The sequence below is a fragment of the Mixophyes fleayi genome, chromosome 5 (assembly GCF_038048845.1).
Source record: "Mixophyes fleayi isolate aMixFle1 chromosome 5, aMixFle1.hap1, whole genome shotgun sequence".
In the NCBI taxonomy this organism is placed as follows: domain Eukaryota; kingdom Metazoa; phylum Chordata; class Amphibia; order Anura; family Limnodynastidae; genus Mixophyes; species Mixophyes fleayi.
The window spans coordinates 264,048,907-264,069,605 of record NC_134406.1 but is presented as its reverse complement, the minus strand read 5'-3'; the positions used below and the strand labels follow the sequence as shown (position 1 = coordinate 264,069,605).

The 20,699-nt window shown below is 40.4% G+C and overlaps 1 protein-coding gene across 1 annotated transcript in view; it reads right to left on the bottom strand.

The window, feature by feature from the left end:
• Window positions 1-15,276: 15,276 nt before the first annotated feature.
• FAM83A (family with sequence similarity 83 member A) overlaps window positions 15,277-20,699 on the bottom strand; it is a 41,060-nt gene continuing 35,637 nt past the window's right edge. The window contains exon 4 of the mRNA XM_075214025.1: window positions 15,277-16,392. Coding sequence (XP_075070126.1) covers window positions 15,852-16,392 — 541 coding nt within the window. The 3' untranslated portion in view covers window positions 15,277-15,851. The remainder of the gene's footprint in view (window positions 16,393-20,699) is intronic.

Sequence of the window (20,699 nt, the reverse complement as noted above, 5' to 3'; positions counted from 1 at the left end):
TAAGAGGTTGATCCCATCTCACTCTATCCCAGTAGATATGTAATGATATGTCATACATACACAGTCTGCCCTCCACTATTCACTCAGGCCAGGAATTACCTTTACTTTGCCTCGAGTGTTGGTTATACATCTCGATCAGTCTGCACAAGGGGAGTTGTGTTGAGGAAATGTATAATAATTGCGCCAGCTGTTTCTTTTAATTTTCAAAACTAGAGATGAACAAAATATTCAAGACCGTTCTGCAGAATATCCACTTTTATTCCACTTTTGGGAGTGGAATTTTTCACTTTCCACCTGCAGGATTTGGCTTTAAGTGTTCATCATGGAATTTTTCCTACCATTTTTGCTTCTTTCCGTCTCTCTTAATATGTCACAACTGTCACAGATCTGTCAGCCAACCAGAAAAGTCATTCAGTTCATCAAAGTACCGACTAGCCAGAGGCATGGGTGCAGGGGGTGCAACTGCTATGGAACCTGGTGGTGAAGGGGACCCAACAATGTCAGGACACTCCCCCCTCCAAAAATCCTTGCCTCCCCCTTGAAGCCCCCTTTTTGCTCTTAAAGGAGCACAGCGGAAGACTCTTAGGACAGTTTGTGCACAGAAGAGGCTCCCACCTTGTTTCACGGAGATCAGAGCAGGAGACCCAGTAGGTGAGAACAGACCCTACCCAGCGATGCATTCTTCTGCTACTGGTATATGTATTCAATGTCCTAACAAAGCTGTTATATCCTTGAGGGTTTGGGCTGCAAAATTGTGTTCAACTCTAAATTAAGCCCTATGTCCGGAGAACTATAGTCTATGGAACATATATGGTCAGAACTGGATCACCCACTATGCACAGGGCCGGATTAAGGGAATGGAGGCCCCTGGACTAAGGGGGAGCTGCCCGAGCTGCACGCGCACCCCCCCCCCTTGGCACTTACCTCCTTCTCCGGCGCGCTGTGCTCTCTTTACAGAGGAGATCTTGTGAGAGTGAGACTCACGAGATCTCCTCAGTAAGGAGACTACAGCGCGCCGGAGAAGGACTGCAGGGAAAAAGCTCAGCAGCACTGATCGCGCCGGGGGCGCCCCCACCCCCAACCGATCAATACTGCTGCTGAGCACTTTCAAGGGCCCCCTGGATGCCATAGGCCCCTGGGCTGTAGCCCAGTTAGCCCTATGGTTAATCCGGCCCTGACTATGCAACACAGGCTCCCATCTAGAGTCCAGTGGGCAGCGGGGGGCCCAGATTACCTTATTCAATTATTATGTTTTGGGGTTTTTATTCACTGAGATGCCCATTGATCCAGCATTTCTTTCATATGTTATACGGGAGCGTGACCTGCATGCCCTGAAGCTGATTGGGCTGTCATTGGTAATTTAGTAACTCGCTGCTGCTAAACTACTAGTCACAGCAGAGCATCCTTCTAAGAGAGAGTGGCGAGTGGCAATAGGAAATTGGAAAGTGTACCATTGTGGTGGCTGTTGGCATTCTCTCCAGGCACCAATAAATATAAAAAATCACCAGCGGTAATAAATAGAGTATTATGGGGGAAAGGCATATATGCCATAATACATGGATTTTGACAGATGACCGGAGGAAGAGCCCTAAGCATGTATCATCTAGGGCCCCTGGGTTCTTAAACTGACTCTGTCTTTGGTAATTTGATCCAATTTCTTTTGTGCAGAATGACACCTATCTATATATTTTACTGAACTATTAGTCAAAAGTCACGAGACAATAATTATTTTCCTTTAAACTTTTTCGAGTTTTGTCAAAAGTCAGTGGTTCGAAGTGCAAATATACAAGCAGCAGTATGGAAAATGTAATGGTAATTTAATTAAAGTGACAATGAAGGCAGAAGGAGAAGAGGAGGTATGCCATACCCCCGTATACACCCCCACTTCTACCATCATCATCATCTATGTATTTATATAGCTCCACTAATTCCGCAGCGCTGTACAGAGAACTCACTGACATCAGTCCCTGCCCCATTGGAGCTTACAGTCTAAATTCCCTAACACACACACACACACACACACACATACACACAGAGAGAGAGAGACTAAGGTCAATTTTGATAGCAGCCAATTAACCTACCAGTATGTTTTTGGAGTGTGGGAGGAAACCGGAGCACCCGGAGGAAACCCACGCAAACACGCGGAGAACACGCAAACTCCACACAGATAAGGCCATGGTCAGGAATTGAACTCATGACTCCAATGCTGTGAGGCAGAAGTGCTAACCACTGAGCCACTTATAATGTAAGTGACTGTAATGTGATAGTGTTACAATGAAGGCAGACTGAGAAGCGGCGGTATGACATACCCCCGTATACCCCTCACTTCTACAATGTATTTGAAGTGTACATAATTTCACTAGTATGTTTGCATTTTATGGTCTTTCATGTTTGGCCTCTATAGAAATGTAACTAAGAGGCGAAAGGATTTACAGCCTGTTAAATTTCAATAATGAAATGGTGAGGTTACATAAAAGGCCTGGATAACTATTATTATGTTGAAACAGTCTTCTGCCGTGAGAAGAGTGAAAAGATTAAAGTGTGGCCTTAAAGCCTTAGGCTTTGCAGTGTTCACCATTGAACAAGACGCAGCATCTGAACACAATTGTGTGTACTCGTCCATCTCTCTGCGTACAGGCACCTGCCTAAATAAGCGGTAAGCTTGTTAGATTAGTCTTTCCCATAATCCCTCTCTTCCCGTCCACCCACGCACACGGCCTGGAGGCTCTTAGTACCCTGACTTTTTACCAATCACTTAGCACAACAGCTGTAGCTGTTTACCAAGCACTTCACTGAACTTCAGTAACCCAAACATGTCATCGGTATCCAATGTCCATTCATGTAACTGTGCACACAGTGTTGTATGAGGAGGGGGTGCGGGAACACTGACATCAGTCTGTAAAATTTTAAACTGTGTACTTTTACTATATAATATACCTAGAGCTCACGGAATAAATGTAACTGCATTTGTTGTTGTAGACTTTGTGTCTGTGCAGGCTGCATACCTCAACGTAGTTGTTTAAAGGAATATGAAATGTAAAATGCAAGTGTGTTTACATTAGGCCAGGGGTCAGGGAACTTTTTTTTACATTTTACCCCCAAATATATTTATATACGCCAACGTTACCCCCTTGATTTGAAAGGAAGGAAATCATATATTATTAATTATTGGAATTCGAAATTTTATTGAATCTATTCAAAATTTCTTTGAAAGCTTCAACTTCAAAACTTCAGGTTTTGGAGAAATGATGTTGCTTCATTTTTGATACGAGAGCATCAATATTGGGGCATTTTGATGTCAGAGCAATGTGGATACAGTCTTCAGCGTCCAATCGATTTCTCTGCTTTGTTTTTATGTTCGTTAGAGTGGAAAATCCTTGTTTGCAAAGGTAGGTTGTTGCAAAAGGCAGCAACTTTTTGACTGCCTCCTCATGTGCAGTTTTGATGCCTTTGCAGCTGTTGACATTCAAAAATGTGACAGATCTGCTTTGTTTTCAAATGCAATACGTGCTTCATTATTGTATTGAAGCTCAAGAAGTGCCTCTGCCAACCCTTGAGGCTCTTCTGGTACAACAGCAATTTCACATTTAAAGGGGTCTACAATCCAACTGACAGCATGTGAATCGGCAGCATTACCCCCAGGAATTTCATTTTTACCCCATTTGGGGTAATTTACCCCTGTTCCCTGACCACTGCATGAGACGGCTACTTGTAGTGTTAACGTTCACAAATCTACATGGAACAGTTTGAGAAAGTTATCAGAACCATAAAAGTAGGAGTTTCATCTGTGATTGGGTGAAACATTTTTTTCCCAGGCACCCTAAGCTTTTTCCTGTCATTCTATTGAAGGACCCTCAGCCTTTAAGAGCTTAAGATGACTGCTGACAAAGCATCACTGAGCTACATAAAGCGAATGCATAAAATGTCAGGAGTCTTATGTTTGCCGTGGTCTGGAATCTATTACAAGTCAGTTTGGTGAATGAGTGGACTTGCTACATATGCAGCAATAATAGTTGTATATTAAAATATATTGCACTGTGCAGGTTTATTCTTGAACAAATGCGTCCACAGTAGGAAGAAAATGAGTTGTGTTGGGAAGCACCTACCTGACATGACATCCTGAGGGCTTTTGCAGCTACAGACTGGCACTGTGATTGTAAATCTTTATCATGACGAATGCTCGCCTTGGGCGCTGTCACTAATGGTGATGTGCACAGTTATCAATCCAAATATTAGAACACATTTATGAAGGATAGTGCAGCGGAAAAAAAAGTGTTTTAGTCAATGCCAACCAACCAGATCTAGAGGGGTATTTAATTGACCGCGAGATTTTTTTAAATACCTCGTTAAGTCATTTTAACGCTGTTTTTTTTTATCATTTTCGAGAGGGTTAACTTTACCCGCGATTCAATTCCATTTTTAACGCTCCGTTTTCTTTCATGAAACAGTCCTCTCGCGCTCCAGTAGAAGGTCTATTGAAAGTATAGGGTGTGTGAGAGGCAGCCGCGTTAAAAGCTATTCAACGTGTTAAACAGGCCGATGTGCTGTTTTATCTCGCACTTCTTTGGGGTGTGATAAAAATAAAAAAACCTCTGAAAACTATTTGAAATCATGTACTAATGAGAAAAAAAAGATAAACTATGTTTATCAGTAATGTCTAAAAGTTGATTTTCTTGTGAAAAAATAATAAAAAATAAATAAATCACTAATTAAATATATTTATGTATGTTTTTGGTACAAATATGTTTGTACTAGTGTGTTTTGACACGGTATAGATGATTCTATAGTAAAAAATAGTTAAATAAAAAAATATGTTAAAGAAAGTACTGTAATGTAGATATTATCACCTAGAATGGGTGTGTAATGCAATAAAATGTATGAAAATGTATGCCAATCCTCTTTGTGTGTTATACATGGCCACGTTAAAACTCCCCTTCACTCCCCTAAAAACTCACAAACACAGTGCTCCCTCTTTTTCAATTGAATTGCACGAGTTTTCACGCTGCGTTAACTAAAAACGGTCGCTATAGCAGTTAAAAACTCGGGGGTGATTTTTTTTTTTAACGTGGCGGGAAAAAAAATCTTGCGGTCAATTGAACACCCCCCCTAGAGTTGCTCTGGGTGACAGGCGACAGGATCGATGTCCAATCTTCATACGCAAAGGACACTTACAATTTGGGGGAGTGAACTGGGCGGGGAAGGGGCATTTTGCTGGAGTGAATTTATGTAGGGGCGTTCCAAACTCAAGTGCACGCAGCCACATCCAAATCCAGCTCTCATCATATATAAATTACTTGTTCTTCTGCTCTATCTCTTGTTCCAGCTAATGGGCTAGTCTAAGTCCTGATTGGTAGTGATGACAGCTGTGTATGCATGCTATAACATGTGTCTGCAATCAGGACCGACTGTAAAAATGTATTTTATGCTCAGTAGGCATTAAGATAATCCTAATTGCAAATTATTATTTATTTTTAAACTTTTTTTTTTAACTGTTTTTAACTGTACCAGTTGATATTAATTCAATTTTCCTGTGAGTTCTTGTGCAAAGTTATGATCTACATAGGTATTGTCCGGTGTAGTAGAGCACAGCAGACCTGCCCCTCACCCTTTTAAGAGCCCATGTATCTTCAGAATTCGGGAGTGTGCAATGCCGAAATACATGCATATATTACTGACCCTGGGTTGCGCTCAGAATGCATTGCATTGATGAATCAGGCCTCAGCTGTTTTATATCCCTAACGTTATATAAATGTCTCTTATTATTAATTGGAACGGAGTTTCAAGAGATTTCTACAAAGAAAGAGGTAAAATGACTCAATGTTGTGGACTATTCCATTTTTTTTAAAAAAAATGATTATTAATTAATTATTAATTAATTATTAATAGATGCTCAACAAAATATTTATTTTAGTTTTTATAATGAATGATTAGGAACAGAGACTTCTTCTGTGCATATTAAAAGAAGATGGTAAATTAGTAATCCGCAGATTGTATATGTACAAACACATTGTAAAAGAGGAATGGGGAAATCCTGGGTACTGCAAATTTATAGATAGTTCCCAGTAGATAAAAGTGTACGTACCCCTGTCACAGGAATCTTCAATACACAGGAATGACATCACCTATCGTGCATACTTGCCAACTCTCCCTGAATGTCAGGGAGACTCCCTGAAATAGGGGTGATCTCCCTCACTCCCTGAAGAGTCTGGCATTCTCCCTGATGCTGAGCCAGTACAAGACGTGGTTGGCTTCACCATCTGTGGCATGATGACACAGTTCAGAAATTGTGTCCTATGTCCATGTATTGATGTCTATGGAGGTGGCCATTTTCATGGAGACCAAGATTTAATCACAGACTGACAGGTAAGACAACATGACTTCAGTAATGGAGACAGAAATGTAAAAGACACTTCAGTCTCTAGAGATTCATTAGCTGCTTTTCTTTAACACATAGTTGCCTACTCTCCTGGGAGAGCAGGGAAACCTCCCGGTTCTCGCTCCCGCAACAAATAAGTGGTGGCGGGGGGGGGGGGGGCTTAATAACGCAAATATAACTACATGTTAGCCGTTTAGAGGGTGGGGCCAAAATTATGCAACTCATCAAGCCCCGCCCTCGCATGCCCACCTCCCCTGGGATCTCCCTGAGGCCATAGAGGAAAAGTTGGCAAGTATTCTAGTATGTTATTATTACCCCAGAAGTTTCACAAACCAATTAAGGGAATAAAAACTATATAATTAATGAATTATAAGTATAATTAGACATAGAGACACAGCTGCTGAGAGGAAATTCCATGTCTAGTATGGTGGGGGCTTCCTGACAAACACGAATCGGCTCCAAATGACTTACCAAGATTTACTAAACTGCGGGTTTGAAAAAGTGGAGATGTTGCCTATAGCAACCAATCAGATTATAGTTATCATTTACTTAGTGCATTCTACAAAATGACATCTAGAATCTGATTGGTTGATATAGGCAACATCTCCACTTTTTTAAACCCGCAGTTTAGTAAATATACCCCAAAGCCCCTTATCCAGAAATTTACCAGAAGTATTCTGGTCTGCAGTTGTTGGACCGGGAAGTCTTACTAGCAATAACTAACCAAACACTGACAACTCTTGTCCACTTGTAGTTAATGCTCACGGCGACCTTAGACCAACACTAAGTTTGTGTGGAAATATCTATATATAGGAGTTATCCTATGGAACAACTTGTTTCTGCAGAACTCTGCATAGGAAACTCTAATTCAGTCAGTAGCAGATACATGGGCTGAGGTCTGGTTTGGTTCTTTATGACATAAATGTGTCTATTGCTGTATCGTGTATGGCCAGCCGCCAAACCTAATCGGAATTAAGTTGCAGTACTGTCCCTTCCAGTCGTTCCATATCCTTAGGCCGCTCATAGCAACATCATTCTGGTATAACGGATTCAGATTTCAGGGTGAATATGTCAACATAATATAATGTGTCAGAATATAAGGTATAAGGTAGTATAATACGATATATCTCATACAATCCCCTCCAGGCCATACTCGTGAGCACACCTTATTCCCAGTATAATAATAGTAAAAACACAATGTTTTATATTACAGATCTCTATAAATCACAATACACAAACAATAAATGTTTATTTTCCAGATTCCCCTGGATACAAGATAGAGGAGAGATAAGTCTTGGGCTTGAGAAAAATCTAGAGCGGGTTGTTTTGCTGAATTCTTTGCAATCACGGTTCTTTGTTTGCAAAGCTCTTTATTCCAAAAAGTTTGTTAAAACATATTGGGGTATATTTACTAAACTGCTGGTTTGAAAAAAAAGTGGAGATGTTGCCTATAGCAACCAATCAGATTCTAGTTATCATTTATTTAGTACCTTCTACAAAATGACAGCTAGAATCTGATTGGTTGCTATAGAAAACATCTCCACTTTTTTTAAACCCGTAGTTTAGTAAATCTAGCCCATTGAGCCTGATTTATTAAGATATGCAAAACAAACGTATTTTTTCTAAGACGCACATACTTTGGGCTCACGCACCTCCGTATTCAGCTACAAGTGGATTTAAATAAATGTCTGTTATTGAATACACATGTAGATACGTTCTGCATACACCGTACTTGTCGTATTGAGAAAGATAAACCACATTGCTGGACATGTACATCAGATCGCACAGAAAAAAAACCATATTCAATTATTTTCATCTTTTAATAATATAGGGCCTGATTCATTAAGGATCTTAACTTCAGAAACTTCTTATTTCAGTCTCTTGGATAAAACCATGTTATAATGCAAGGGATGCAAATTAGAATTCTGTTTTGCACATAAGTTAAATATTGACTGTTTTTTCATGTAGCACAAAATATTAACTTTAAATTTCAGTGTACAAATAAGCTATCAAGTATTTGTGTGCTACATGAAAAAACAGTCAGTATTTAACTTATGTGCAAAACAAAAAACTAATTTGCACTAATTTGCACCCCTTGCATTGTAACATGGTTTTGTCCAGGAGACTGACAAAAGAAGTTTCTCAAGTTAAGATCCTTAATGATCCTTAATGAATCAGGCCCATAGTCATTAATGAAGAAAACATAAAATATATTTATCAGGATGCTATTAATGTCTACTGTACATAAAATGCATTTCTTACAGCTGCTCTTCATTGCAATAACATGTTCTAGCATGTATACACAGCCGTCATCACTGTCATAGGCACTGAATGGGGACAGTGTACCGGAAACTCCTCTAGCCCCGGGGCCAGGGATTGCTGTCCACGCCCTGTTCATAAGGCATTGATTGATTTACGGGCACCAGCACTTAGCACAGTTTTCATGTTTTCGGTTGGTTTGTCCTGTGGGACATGTTTTCAAAGGGTTTGAGTATAGACCCTTATGCTCGACCCTCTCCCCAACTTATCGGAGGCTCCCTACATCTGGGAAGCGCTGAAGAGTCAGTTCCCCTAGGGAAATCTTCGACCTACCTAGTGCCCTGCCCGAGCCTTGCAGCGGAGATTGGGAAAAAGACCCTTGTTTCCAAAGGGACATTTTGGGTCCAAAGGTCAAGGGTGTCAAATAGCCCTCCTGAGCTTCCATGAAAGGGAGCCTGAAGACGATTTTCCCCTCCCTGGGGCCTTCTGAGCAATGGGGAGGAACAGGGGCCTTTCTCTTTAGGCAAAAGTCCAAAGTGCCAAGGCACCAGCATAGTCACAGACTGCACTCGGGGCTTCAATAAAAATAAAATTAAAAACTTGGATAACATTTCTAGAGCACAGGTTTAGGGGTGTTTATGGGTTATTCAACCTCATTCCTCCCTTTGACAACGCAGTGTTAAGCATATTACCGTTAATACAGTAATTTTAACACTGACTTCTGAAGCCGTGAGCAAAAAGCCAGCATTGAAATCACCGTACTAACGGTAATTATGCGCACTATTACCATAGTAACGGTAATAGTGCGTAGGCCGCGTTACTTTTGACAGTAACACGCCCAGCTGAATATGCGTGTAAACGTTTTATATTCATACTTCTATAGTATTGTGATTGCTTGTACACCACTAGTTCCTATTAGCTATTATGGGTTGATATTATTTTTGTTGTGTCTCATTTATCAACTGTTTTGTGTATAAAATTTCTTCTACTTTATTTTTCTTTACATCAGTATATAATGGAAATATTAATGGCTCCGACAATGGAACACTCTCCACCACTTTTCTGAGTGATACAATAGAAAAGAACCCTGATCAGGGGGCCAGTGCATTGCTAGTCCCCATAGCTGAATTTGTGTAAGTTCCTGGCGATGCCGTTCTTTCCTCCAAGGCCCCCCCAGCTCTGCTCCCCTGAAAGCAGAGTGGGGATCCCAGGGGAAAAGTGGAGGATCCAGCTGGGGGATGACCGGGCATCATCCGGTAGCTCAAGTGACCGTGATTGTAAAAGTAGCTTTGCAGGGCACTTTCCAGGATGCCCGACCCCGGTCTCGTTTTACTGTATGGACCATCATTTGTAGATATGACTGAAAGTTTATAAGCCTCTGTGTGTGACTTGCAGGTAAATAAGGCAGGAAGGGTGTGGGCTCCATCTAAATACTAGAAATGCTCAGGCTCGGTTTCCCGAGAACCGAATATACCCGAACGTAGCAGATCCAAGTACCGAGCCGAGCCGGCTTGGTACCTTTGCGCTTTTTCGGATTTAAAAACGAGGCAAAACGTCATTGTGATGTCGTTGGATCTCGCGATTTTTGGATTCCTTTTTAAGATCCAAAATAACAGTGGGTGGGAGGGAGGGCGGACCCCCATTTATCTTTTCTGCCGCTGCTGTGTGCCAATGTGCCCTAGATGTGCTAGGAACTGCTGTGTCATTTCTCTGTCACTTACCATCCAGCCAGGTCGCTGCAGTATTGGTCCGAAAGTGTATGAAAATAATATTGTGATCTGTGAGGTGGTCAAAATTAACTGCAAATGAATTGAAATTAGTGTTATTGAGATTAATTATAATGTAGGAACAAAAAAAAGAGCAAAATTATGTTATTTTACCATATTTTAGGATTTTTTTTCAAAAACCTAAAACCAAACCCAGTTCACGGGGGTCAGTGAGCATCTCTACTAAATACGGCTCTGTGCATCATTAATAACAGCCTCAAAGACTTGGACAATAGCCAACTTCAAAGGGAATTTTACGAATGACAACATTAAAATTGGGAAACCTTAATTCACTACGAATTTTGCTACAATAAGGGAAGACTTCTAATGTCATATGCTGTTTGTAGAAGGCTTCTGGCTTCAGTCATCTCATTGTAAGCTTTTTGACATCAGTTTATATTTATGTAACCGTCTGGACTATTTGGTCTCCATAAAAATGTCAGATGTAATTTATGTACGCTGCGCGTAAGAACACAGACTGGAAATGCAGCCTAGAGACACAACACGTCTTGCATGAGTTTTTGATTGACTAGCAAAGCGCATGTGCCCCCCTTCTCCCACCCAGCAGCTGTTGTGGAAATACAAGTTCTACAAGCCGTCAGGAAATGCTGGGATTTGTAGTTCCATTGGACATGGAGGTGCAACAGGTTGTCTAATCCTGCATTACCTCTTTGAAAACCTCACATACACTTGGAGCATTAACAAAAACTGCCAAAGGTAGTACAGTCTTACGAACCGTGCACAGACAAGCTGTTCTTTTGTGGTACAGTCCTGATTTTTGTTGGACAAAGGGAACATCATAGGGCAGCACGTTGGCTAAGTGGTTAGCACTTCTGCATTACAGCACTGGGGTCATGAGTTCGATTCCCGACCCTGGCCTTATCTGTGCGGAGTTTGTATGTTCTCCCTGTGTTTGCGTGGGTTTCTTCCGGGTGCTCCGGTTTCCTCCCACACTCCAAAAAACATACTGGTAGGTTAATTGGGCGCTAACAAATTGACCCTGGTCTGTGTGTCTATCTGTCTCTGTGTCTTTCTCTGTCTGTGTGTGTGTATGTTAGGGAATTTAGACTGTAAGCCACAATGGGGCAGAGACTGATGTAAGTGAGTTCTCTGTGCAGCGCTGCGGAATTAGTGGCGCTATATAAATAAATGGTAATAATAATAATAACATGGTCTAGCTGACATTAGGGTGTGAGCGGATCAGGTGTAGCTTGGGCAGACATAGCCATCATCCGTTTGGTCCTAATCTTTTGAATGTGACATTGATTGCATATTATATACTGTAAATTCCTTTAAGATCGGACGGGCTCCACGGACCTATAGAGTGAAATACATTTAAATGAGAAAGATAGGGTAATTTTTACACACCAAAAAATATTCTACCCTCTGATTAATTGATGTTTTTTGTGTAATTCATATACTGGTACAGACAGTGGTGACGGCAACAAGAGCGATAGCAGAGGTTACCGGGCAACTATATCCAGATCTAGTATACGTCGCCCATTATCCTCAGGGGAACCAGCAAGACCTAGGGCACTTTCTAATTGGGGGGCACCCGAAAAGACAGGTATTACTGTTTAAACATCTGTGTGTGGCAACCGAAGTTAATAGGACTGGTAAGTAAATATGTGCGATGGCCTAGCTTAGGTGTTACTCTGGGCTTATGTGGTTTAGATATGTCTCTCTATACACGTTTCTTCCACTGCCCTTCAGTGCAGACACCTATGCTTGTAACGAGCTGATACTTATATAGAGAAATTCTCAAAAACATGCTGCCATAGATATTAAACTTTATATAATGTGCCGGTCTGTTATATCCTTTTACTGAACCTCAGTCTATTTTTAGCAAACCTGGGGGTAAATGTATCAAGCTGCGAGTTTGCAACTCCAGCGATTTTCTCAGGAGAGTTGAAACTCGCCGATGTATGAAGCTGAGATTTCATGCAAAATCGCCAGAGTTCTGCTTCTGTCAAAATCGCTACTTGCAAAATCGTCAGAGATCAAACTCACCACTGTTTGCCACTGCAGCTATACAAGTCTACAATGTACGAAGCTGCGAGTTAGCAAACTCAGGAGAGTTTGCTTCTAAACACGCCAGATACAACACGCTGCTTGATAGCAGCATGTTGTATCAACACATCACTGTTACACTGCCCTGGCAGTGTTAAAATGTTAAAGAACAGATACAAGTTTTTAAAACAAAAAGCGTGGGGTCCCCCCGCTATTTATGTTTAACCCTAGTGCTGCCTGACTAGTGCTGGTCCCGTGAAAATCGGGGAAAAAATTTGCGTGGGGTTCCCCCAATTTTCACTTTACCAGCACTAGGCAAACCAGCCAGGGTTGGCGGCACTATAGCAGGGGGACGCGCGGCAGGGGTCCCCCTGCCATAATGACTAACCAACCCTAGACTGTTCAGCGCTGGAATGGATTCCCTAGGGAGTGGGGTCCGCTGAAAAAAATGAGCGGGCCCCCCCCTAGAAAGAACCAGCCCAGTGCTGATAGCACTAGGGCTCTTCCTACTACCCCTGGGCTGTGGGTAGTAGGGTAATACGGCGTAAAGTAGTAAAAAAAACAAACTGACACCAATTTTTTTTGTGGAACTACAAGTCCCAGCCAGCCAGGTTGCCAAAAACAGTGTGGCCATGCTGGTGCTTGTATAACTACAAGCACCAGCATATCCACGGCAGCCAGGGCATGTTGGCACTTGGAGAACCACAAGTGCCAACATGCCCTGACATCCCTGGCTTGCTGGGCCCTGTAGTTCCACAAAGAAAAAAGTTTACAAAGCCACAACACCCTCATACAAACCACACATATTTATTAAAAATAATAAAACCCACAATAAAGACACTAACCACCCTCTTTTAAACCACAAGTATTTATTAAAAATAAAAAAAAACAAATACTTACCAATGATGTCTTCTTTCTTCTTACCACCGTCCTGTCCTTAAGTATTTGTAAATCCATCTTGCTGGCTTGCCCCAGTCCCAGCCATTTATACCTCCATAAGGGAATCCATAAGGGAATCTTAGCGTAGCGCATGCGCAATGCGCTACGTTACTTGCGTAAGGGCTAAATACAGTATTATGAGATTTCCCCACTAGCGTGGGAAAATCCCATAATACTGTACTTTGCTCTTACGCAAACGGCGTAAGAGCATTGCGGCTAGGACCTCCTACTAGGTAGGAGGTGTTTGCGGGGCCTCAAGTTTTTTTTTTTATGAACTTCAATCAAGCCTAAAGAGTCGGGATGTTACAAATATGTGCCCCTTCTGGGCGAAGAGTTCCTGTTGGAAAAGATTCCCTTATGGAGGTATAAATGGCTGGGACTGGGGCAAGCCGGCAAGATGGATTTACAAATACTTAAGGACAGGACGGTGGTAAGAAGAAAGAAGACATCATTGGTAAGTATTTGTTTTTTTTTATTTTTAATAAATACTTGTGGTTTAAAAGAGGGTGGTTAGTGTCTTTATTGTGGGTTTTATTATTTTTAATAAATATGTGTGGTTTGTATGAGGGTGTTGTGGCTTTGTAAACTTTTTTCTTTGTGGAACTACAGGGCCCAGCAAGTCAGGGATGTCAGGGCATGTTGGCACTTGTGGTTCTCCAAGTGCCAACATGACCTGGCTGCCGTGGATATGCTGGTGCTTGTAGTTATACAAGCACCAGCATGGCCACACTGTTTTTGGCAACCTGGCTGGCTGGGACTTGTAGTTCCACCCAAAAAATTGGTGTCAGTTTTTTTTTTTTACTACTTTACGCCATATTACCCTACTACCCACAGCCCAGGGGTAGTAGGAAGAGCCCTAGTGCTATCAGCACTGGGCTGGTTCTTTCTAGGGGGGGGGGCGGCTCGATTTTTTCAGCGGACCCCACTCCCTAGGGAATCCAGCCCAGCGCTGAACAGTCTAGGGTTGGTTAGTCATTATGGCAGGGGGACCCCTGCCGCGCGTCCCCCTGCTATAGTGCCGCCAACCCTGGCTGGTTTGCCTAGTGCTGGTAAAGTGAAAATCGGGGGAACCCCACGCAAAATTTTTCTCCGATTTTCACGGGACCAGCACTAGTCAGGCAGCACTAGGGTTAAGCATAAATAGTGGGGGGACCCCACGCTTTTTTTTTAAAAAAACTTTTATCTGTTCTTTAACATTTTACCAGGGCAGTGTAACAGTGATGTGTTTGCCAAACACAGGAGAGTTAGCTAAACTCGGGAGTGTTTACATCGCTCAAAATCGCCAGAGATGACCAGCGATTTTGAACATGAGTGTCAAAATCGCAGCTTGATACATTTCCAGTTTTTTTAAAAAAAATCGTGATTTTCCGCGATTTCAACGCGCTGGCAAACTCGCAGTTTGATACATTTACCCCCTGATTCTTGTATATGCTAAGTGGGGCAGCACAGTGGCTCAGTGGTTAGCACTTCTGCCTTACAGCACTGGGGTCATGCGTTCAATTCCCGACCATGGCCTTATCTGTTAGGAGTTAGGGAGTCCGGACAAATATGATTACCTGTATAAAATAGTCTGAGTTTTTAAAATTAATTCAATAATACATTTATTTATTTTATAGACATGGAAGGTGGTAGAATTTTGGGTCCTAAAGGAATGGAGGTGACACAGGCCCAGGTGTAAAAAAAATATATGTAAATAACGGCCTGCAAAATCACTAACATACAATGCTTTACAGTTGCTTTTTGTCCTATATATCACCAGTTAAAATCACTTTAGGAGTGTCTATAGGTAAAAAAATTTTCTTCTTTTTCACTTTTACATTGAATGTTACCCTCATGCTTCATAGGTTAAAATGCAGTCTAGTTGTCCTTTAATTCTATTAAACAAATTATTTTGTGAATCTTAGTGAATGATTGAACACGTAACTGTAATCTTAATGTTTTATTTTAATCATTTTAAAATATACAAACTTATTTCACCAGTTTGTGATTTTGTTCTCCTTTCACAGTGCACACAAGTTAACAAATCGGCATTGACACCTATGGCAATCTGAGACTCCTGTCCTCCTATATAATGGGATATATACAAGTGCAGACTTCTATGGTTTGCTCACATGATCACTGAGGAATCAGTCAGTGGCGCAAACAAGACTAACGCATACAATGGTATATACTGCTATACCGAAACACTTTCTTTAACAAGAGGGACACAGAACGGGACATGGACACCAACACTACAGGTAGATAACTAGCTTAAACAAATATGTATATATGCTAAATCAATGTACATTGCAACAATAACAATACTTTCTGGCTGCATAATATGAATACTTGTAGAAACTAGTAGCAAAACCGTGTGGATATATAGTAATTGTTCAATAGGATACTTCTTCTTTTTTAGGAAATACTCCTAATATATTTGTGTACATATTGTGCTGTGTCTATTTATATTTCACTTTTCAAGTCTTTATCTTGTAGTGCAAATATGGGATAATTCCTAGAAATTAAGTCATGGTGGGGTTTGAGAAAAGTCTCCATCCTTGGGTGAATCTTGAGGCCGCAAAGTCTTCTCTATGTGTCCTCAAAGAGCGGTAAATATTGTCATTCCTGTTAAACAGGTGCGTTTTGGGCTCTGGTTGGTAATTCCTCTGGTAGTAATTCACTTGGTAGTTGGTTTGGGGTGGAGGGGATCTCAGGGCAGAGTAGCTATTGAAAGAGTTTACCCTTTGAAGCGGAGATTGAACCGGACTGTTGTACGAAGGGGACGGGGGACGTTGTGAAGCTTGGGAGATGCTGGTGACTGACGAACCGCTTAGAGGTTCTGAGGTGGTGTTGGCACTCTCTTGGGTACTGCTGTCGGTCATAATGCTCACCCCGCTGTTCTCTCTCCTCAAAACTGGTGCCATTGGTGCCGGAGACTTCAAGCCCATCACCGGTTTGGATGAGGCGTAAAGATGTCTGAACTCTTCATCGAATAACTCAACCACCTCTCCAGAAAACTTGGACAGGAAATTTCTGTGGACTTGCCCAGAAAGCCACGTGAAGCTTAAAAAAAACACAGAGAGAAACATTAACTAGGACACATTGGTCTCTATAACGCATCAAAACAAGGAGTTAATTTCTGCCTAAGATTCAAGAAAGATGAAATGAAAATCTTGGGTTTTGTTGATTTTCCCATTAATACAAAAATACAAGTTACATGAAATATATTAGGTGACTTAGTCACATTCAACAATATGTATATTTATATCAGGTACAGAAATCCTACAGGTTAAGTGATGGTTCTTTTAAATAACATTAAATTAAGTATGTGATAGAGGGGGAAGGAAATATTGATTATTAAAAATATTCTTATATATGTATATGTATATACTTTATAATCTATGTCCACCTAGTGTATTTTAGCATCACTTAAACTAAATGAGATCTGTAACTCTGACATACAGTACATATAAGTATTTTGGAATGTTTCCAAATCATTTCATCTATTATACGTGACTTATATTGTATTGTTTTAAAATATAGTCACAATCAATAAAATAGTGGTTTTAAAATATTGGGATTTTTTATATACAAGAAATAATGCATATATTAGTATATTTACTATAAATAATCAACAGTCACCATTGCAGAAATAACTGTATTTGAGAATGAAACATAACAAAATTACTATCCAACGAAGACATTGTTTGCTTCTGAATGATTTGCAATCGCTAAAACACATACTAATATATGTCATTACTGATATGACCCTAAAAGCTGTTGGACTGAGCGGCCCGGCCCAGCCCTCCCCTGGCCTGAGATATGGATTAGAAATCACCTCAATATGATATAATTATAAAGATTATTAGGCCTAGCTGTGACAAGGCCAATATCAATAGTAGAAATCATGAATAATCTGTTTCTGGTACTGAAGTCTGGGATATGTCAACGTTCGGGTTTGGCATTTTTTGACAATCCAGTTAGTTTATTATATAGATGGCTGGAACAAACTAAGCATTGCAAAATATAAGACTCTTCCTTGTGATTCTTAGGGGGGAATTCAATTGAGCACAAGTTTTTTTTAGCACCATGTTAATTCATTTTAACACGTTTTATTTTATCATTTTCGAGCAGGCAGCCGCGTTTAAAGCTATTCAATTGTTTTTTAACGCGGCGCGTTAAACAGGCCAATATGCTGTTTTATCTCGCATCCCTTTGGTGTGTGCTAAAAATAAAAAACCTAAGAAAACTATTTCAAATCATGAAATAATGAAAAAAAAAAAAGATAAACTTATGTTTATCAGTAATGCCTAACATGAAAAAGTTGATATTATTTAAAAAATCTCTAATTAATTATAATTATGTATATTTTTTGTACTAATATGTATGTACTAATGTGTTTTGACATGTATAGATGATTCTATAGTAAAAAATAGTGAAATAAAAAATTATGATAAAAGAAAGTACTGTAATGTAGATATTATCAACTAGAAAGGTTGCGTAATGCAATCTAATGTATGAGCATGTATGACAATCCTTTTTTTTTAATATACATGACACCAATGATTAGCGCGCGGGGGCAGCGTTACCTCTTTTTCAATTGAATTGCACGAGTTTTAAGGCTGCATTAACTAAAAACGGTCACTATAGCAGTTAAAAACTTGCGCTGGATTTTTTATTTTAAACGCTGTAGGAAAAAAAACAACTCGCGGTCAATTGAATTCCCCCTAAAGACTTAAAACAGCTTTAGTACTGGACCACTCTTAGGGGTATATTTACTAAACTGCGGGTTTGAAAAAGTGGAGATGTTGCCTATAGCAACCAATCAAATTCTAGCTGGCATTTTGTACAATGCACTAAATAAATGAAAGCTAGAATCTGATTGGTTACCATAGGCAATATCTCCACTTTTCCAAACCCGCAGTTTAGTAAATCTAGCCCTTAGTTGAGGGTGCCAGTTTTCTGCCTAAACGTCATTCGCTTCTAACCAGTCTCTGTTTACACAGAAGGCATCGGATGACTTCTAACCAAAGCTGCTGAAAACTCTTGTTTGTCCCTTGTCTTTCAGCGGAAAAAAAATATAAACAAAAAAATAACCTTGGGACTCGCGGTACTTTCTTTTATTTTTGTAAGCTATTATAATACTTAAGAATTATTATTTTTTTGAACAACGATGAAAGAAATTAACAAAATTAAAAGGTTTTCGGCACTAAGGATGTCGGTAAGGGCAGCCTGGGACCTCTCTGTGTACGCTGACTATTGACACAGGAATGCAAGAGCCAAAGCATAACATACTTCCTGACAATGACTGTAATTATGAACAAGTAGGAACAGAGACAGCAAGAGTAGGGATAATTTCATCGACAGTTTAAATGGCTTTTGAATCAATTACCCCTTGAGGGTAAACAAAGTCATTATTTTGCAGTTTATTTATTGATGGCAAAAGTTCAGTTGGAAAAACAGGCTAGTGGTGGAATTGCTGAGTTGCCCATAATATCAGTGGGGCCCTAAGGCTTAAAGGGGCCCTTCATCAACGTCATTGTATTTTTCCACCTTTGTAATAATACTTTATTCTTATTATACAGTATATTATATATATTTATAAAAAAAAAAAGGGAAAAATGGAGGTGTTGCCCATAGCAACCACTCAGATTCTAGCTATCATTTATCTAGCACATTCTAGAACATGCTCGGTAGAATCTGATTGGTTGCTATGGGCAACACCTCCACTTCTCCTTTTTAGAATGTTTGTAAATAGTCCAGCAGACGACTGAATTTGTGTCCAAACTGAGTAAATTAATTAGATAGGGCCACTCGGTGAGAGCAATTACCATTCTAGCTAGATGACCTGCCCCCCAGGCACCAGCCACACTAATTTGCTGCCAAGAGGTGGCAATCTAATGCATACTTTGCCAATGTCCCGCTAATGCCCCAGATATCTTAGTCGGCATCTGTAATGTAATGGCCGATGGTTCCAGCTCTCTTTGTTTTAAACCAATAACCACTGGAGCTTATACTGAGTTGAAGAAAAGTATTTCACACAAATTAGTGAATCAAAGAGGAAGATATTGGCGCTGCTTGGGGTTTTTTTTTCTTCACTCCGTACACCTGTACACTTAAATTAGTTGAGGTTTTGTGTAAATGATTGATAATGGTGCCAGCTGTAAAGACTACACCCGACCCTGGCACAGATTCCCGTCGTCTGCGCCAAAATGCACGTTGGAAGTATGGGCGAGAGCCAATAACACATGTTTTCTGTTCCGTAAATTATATATATTTTACAAAATGAAAAACATCAAAAGACAAATGAATGAAATTTGTCATATATATAATTATTAGAGATGTTCAGGCTCGGTTTTCCGAGAACTGAACATACCCAAATTTAGCATATGGTACTTTCGCGCTTTTTCAGATTTGAAAACGAGGCAAAACGTCATCATTATGTTGTCGGATCTCGCGAGCTTTGGATTCTATAAGTACCGCCCTCCACGGCGACCCAGCACTATTTCACAGAGGGACAAAGAAGGGGTAGCACAGTCTGTAGAGCAGTTGGGCAGCACATAATTTTGCTCTTAGGTAGAATAGAAAGAGGAGGGGTAGCAGTGTTCTTCAAAGTCTCCAGTGACATTCAGGAGAGCTCCAGTGCTCCAATGCTAATTGTCATTGCTGAAATAGAAATAATAGGTCTGGCAGGCTTGGTCTTCTAAATCTGCAGTCACATTGTACTGTGTTATATAGGTAAAACACAAAGAGGAGAGCTCCATTGCTCCATTGCAAATTGCACCATTTTTCTTTTCTGCCACTGCTGTGTGCCAATGTTTCCTAGATGTGGTAGGAACTGCCGTGTGTTTGTGTCATTGCTCTGTCTCTTACCATCCAGCCAGGTCGCTGCAGTGTTTGTTTGAAAGTGTATGAAAATAATATTGTGATCTGTGAGGTGGTCAAAATTGACTGCAAATGACTGGAAATTAGTGTTATTGATGTTAATAATAATGTAGGAACAAAAAAAGAGCAAAATTATGTGATTTTAGCATATTTTAGGAATTTTTCTAAAAAATACAGATCCAAAACCAAAACCAAAACACACGAGGGCGGCTTTGCCAAAACCAAAACCAAAACACGAAGCTAATCCAGATCCAAAGCCAAAACCAAAACCAGTTGACGAGGATCAGTGAGCATCTCTAATTATATATATCTATAATATAAATGTCTAGTGGCGTGTGTTAGTCTGTCTGTGTGTGTGTGGAAAAAATAAAACCAAGCTGCAGCGCCACCTGCTGGGCGGAGTTATACACTGACCTACTAAATTCTTAGTGTGTGTGGAAAAAAAATTCAGAAAGGGCTGAAATTTGGTATACTAAGATGTTTTT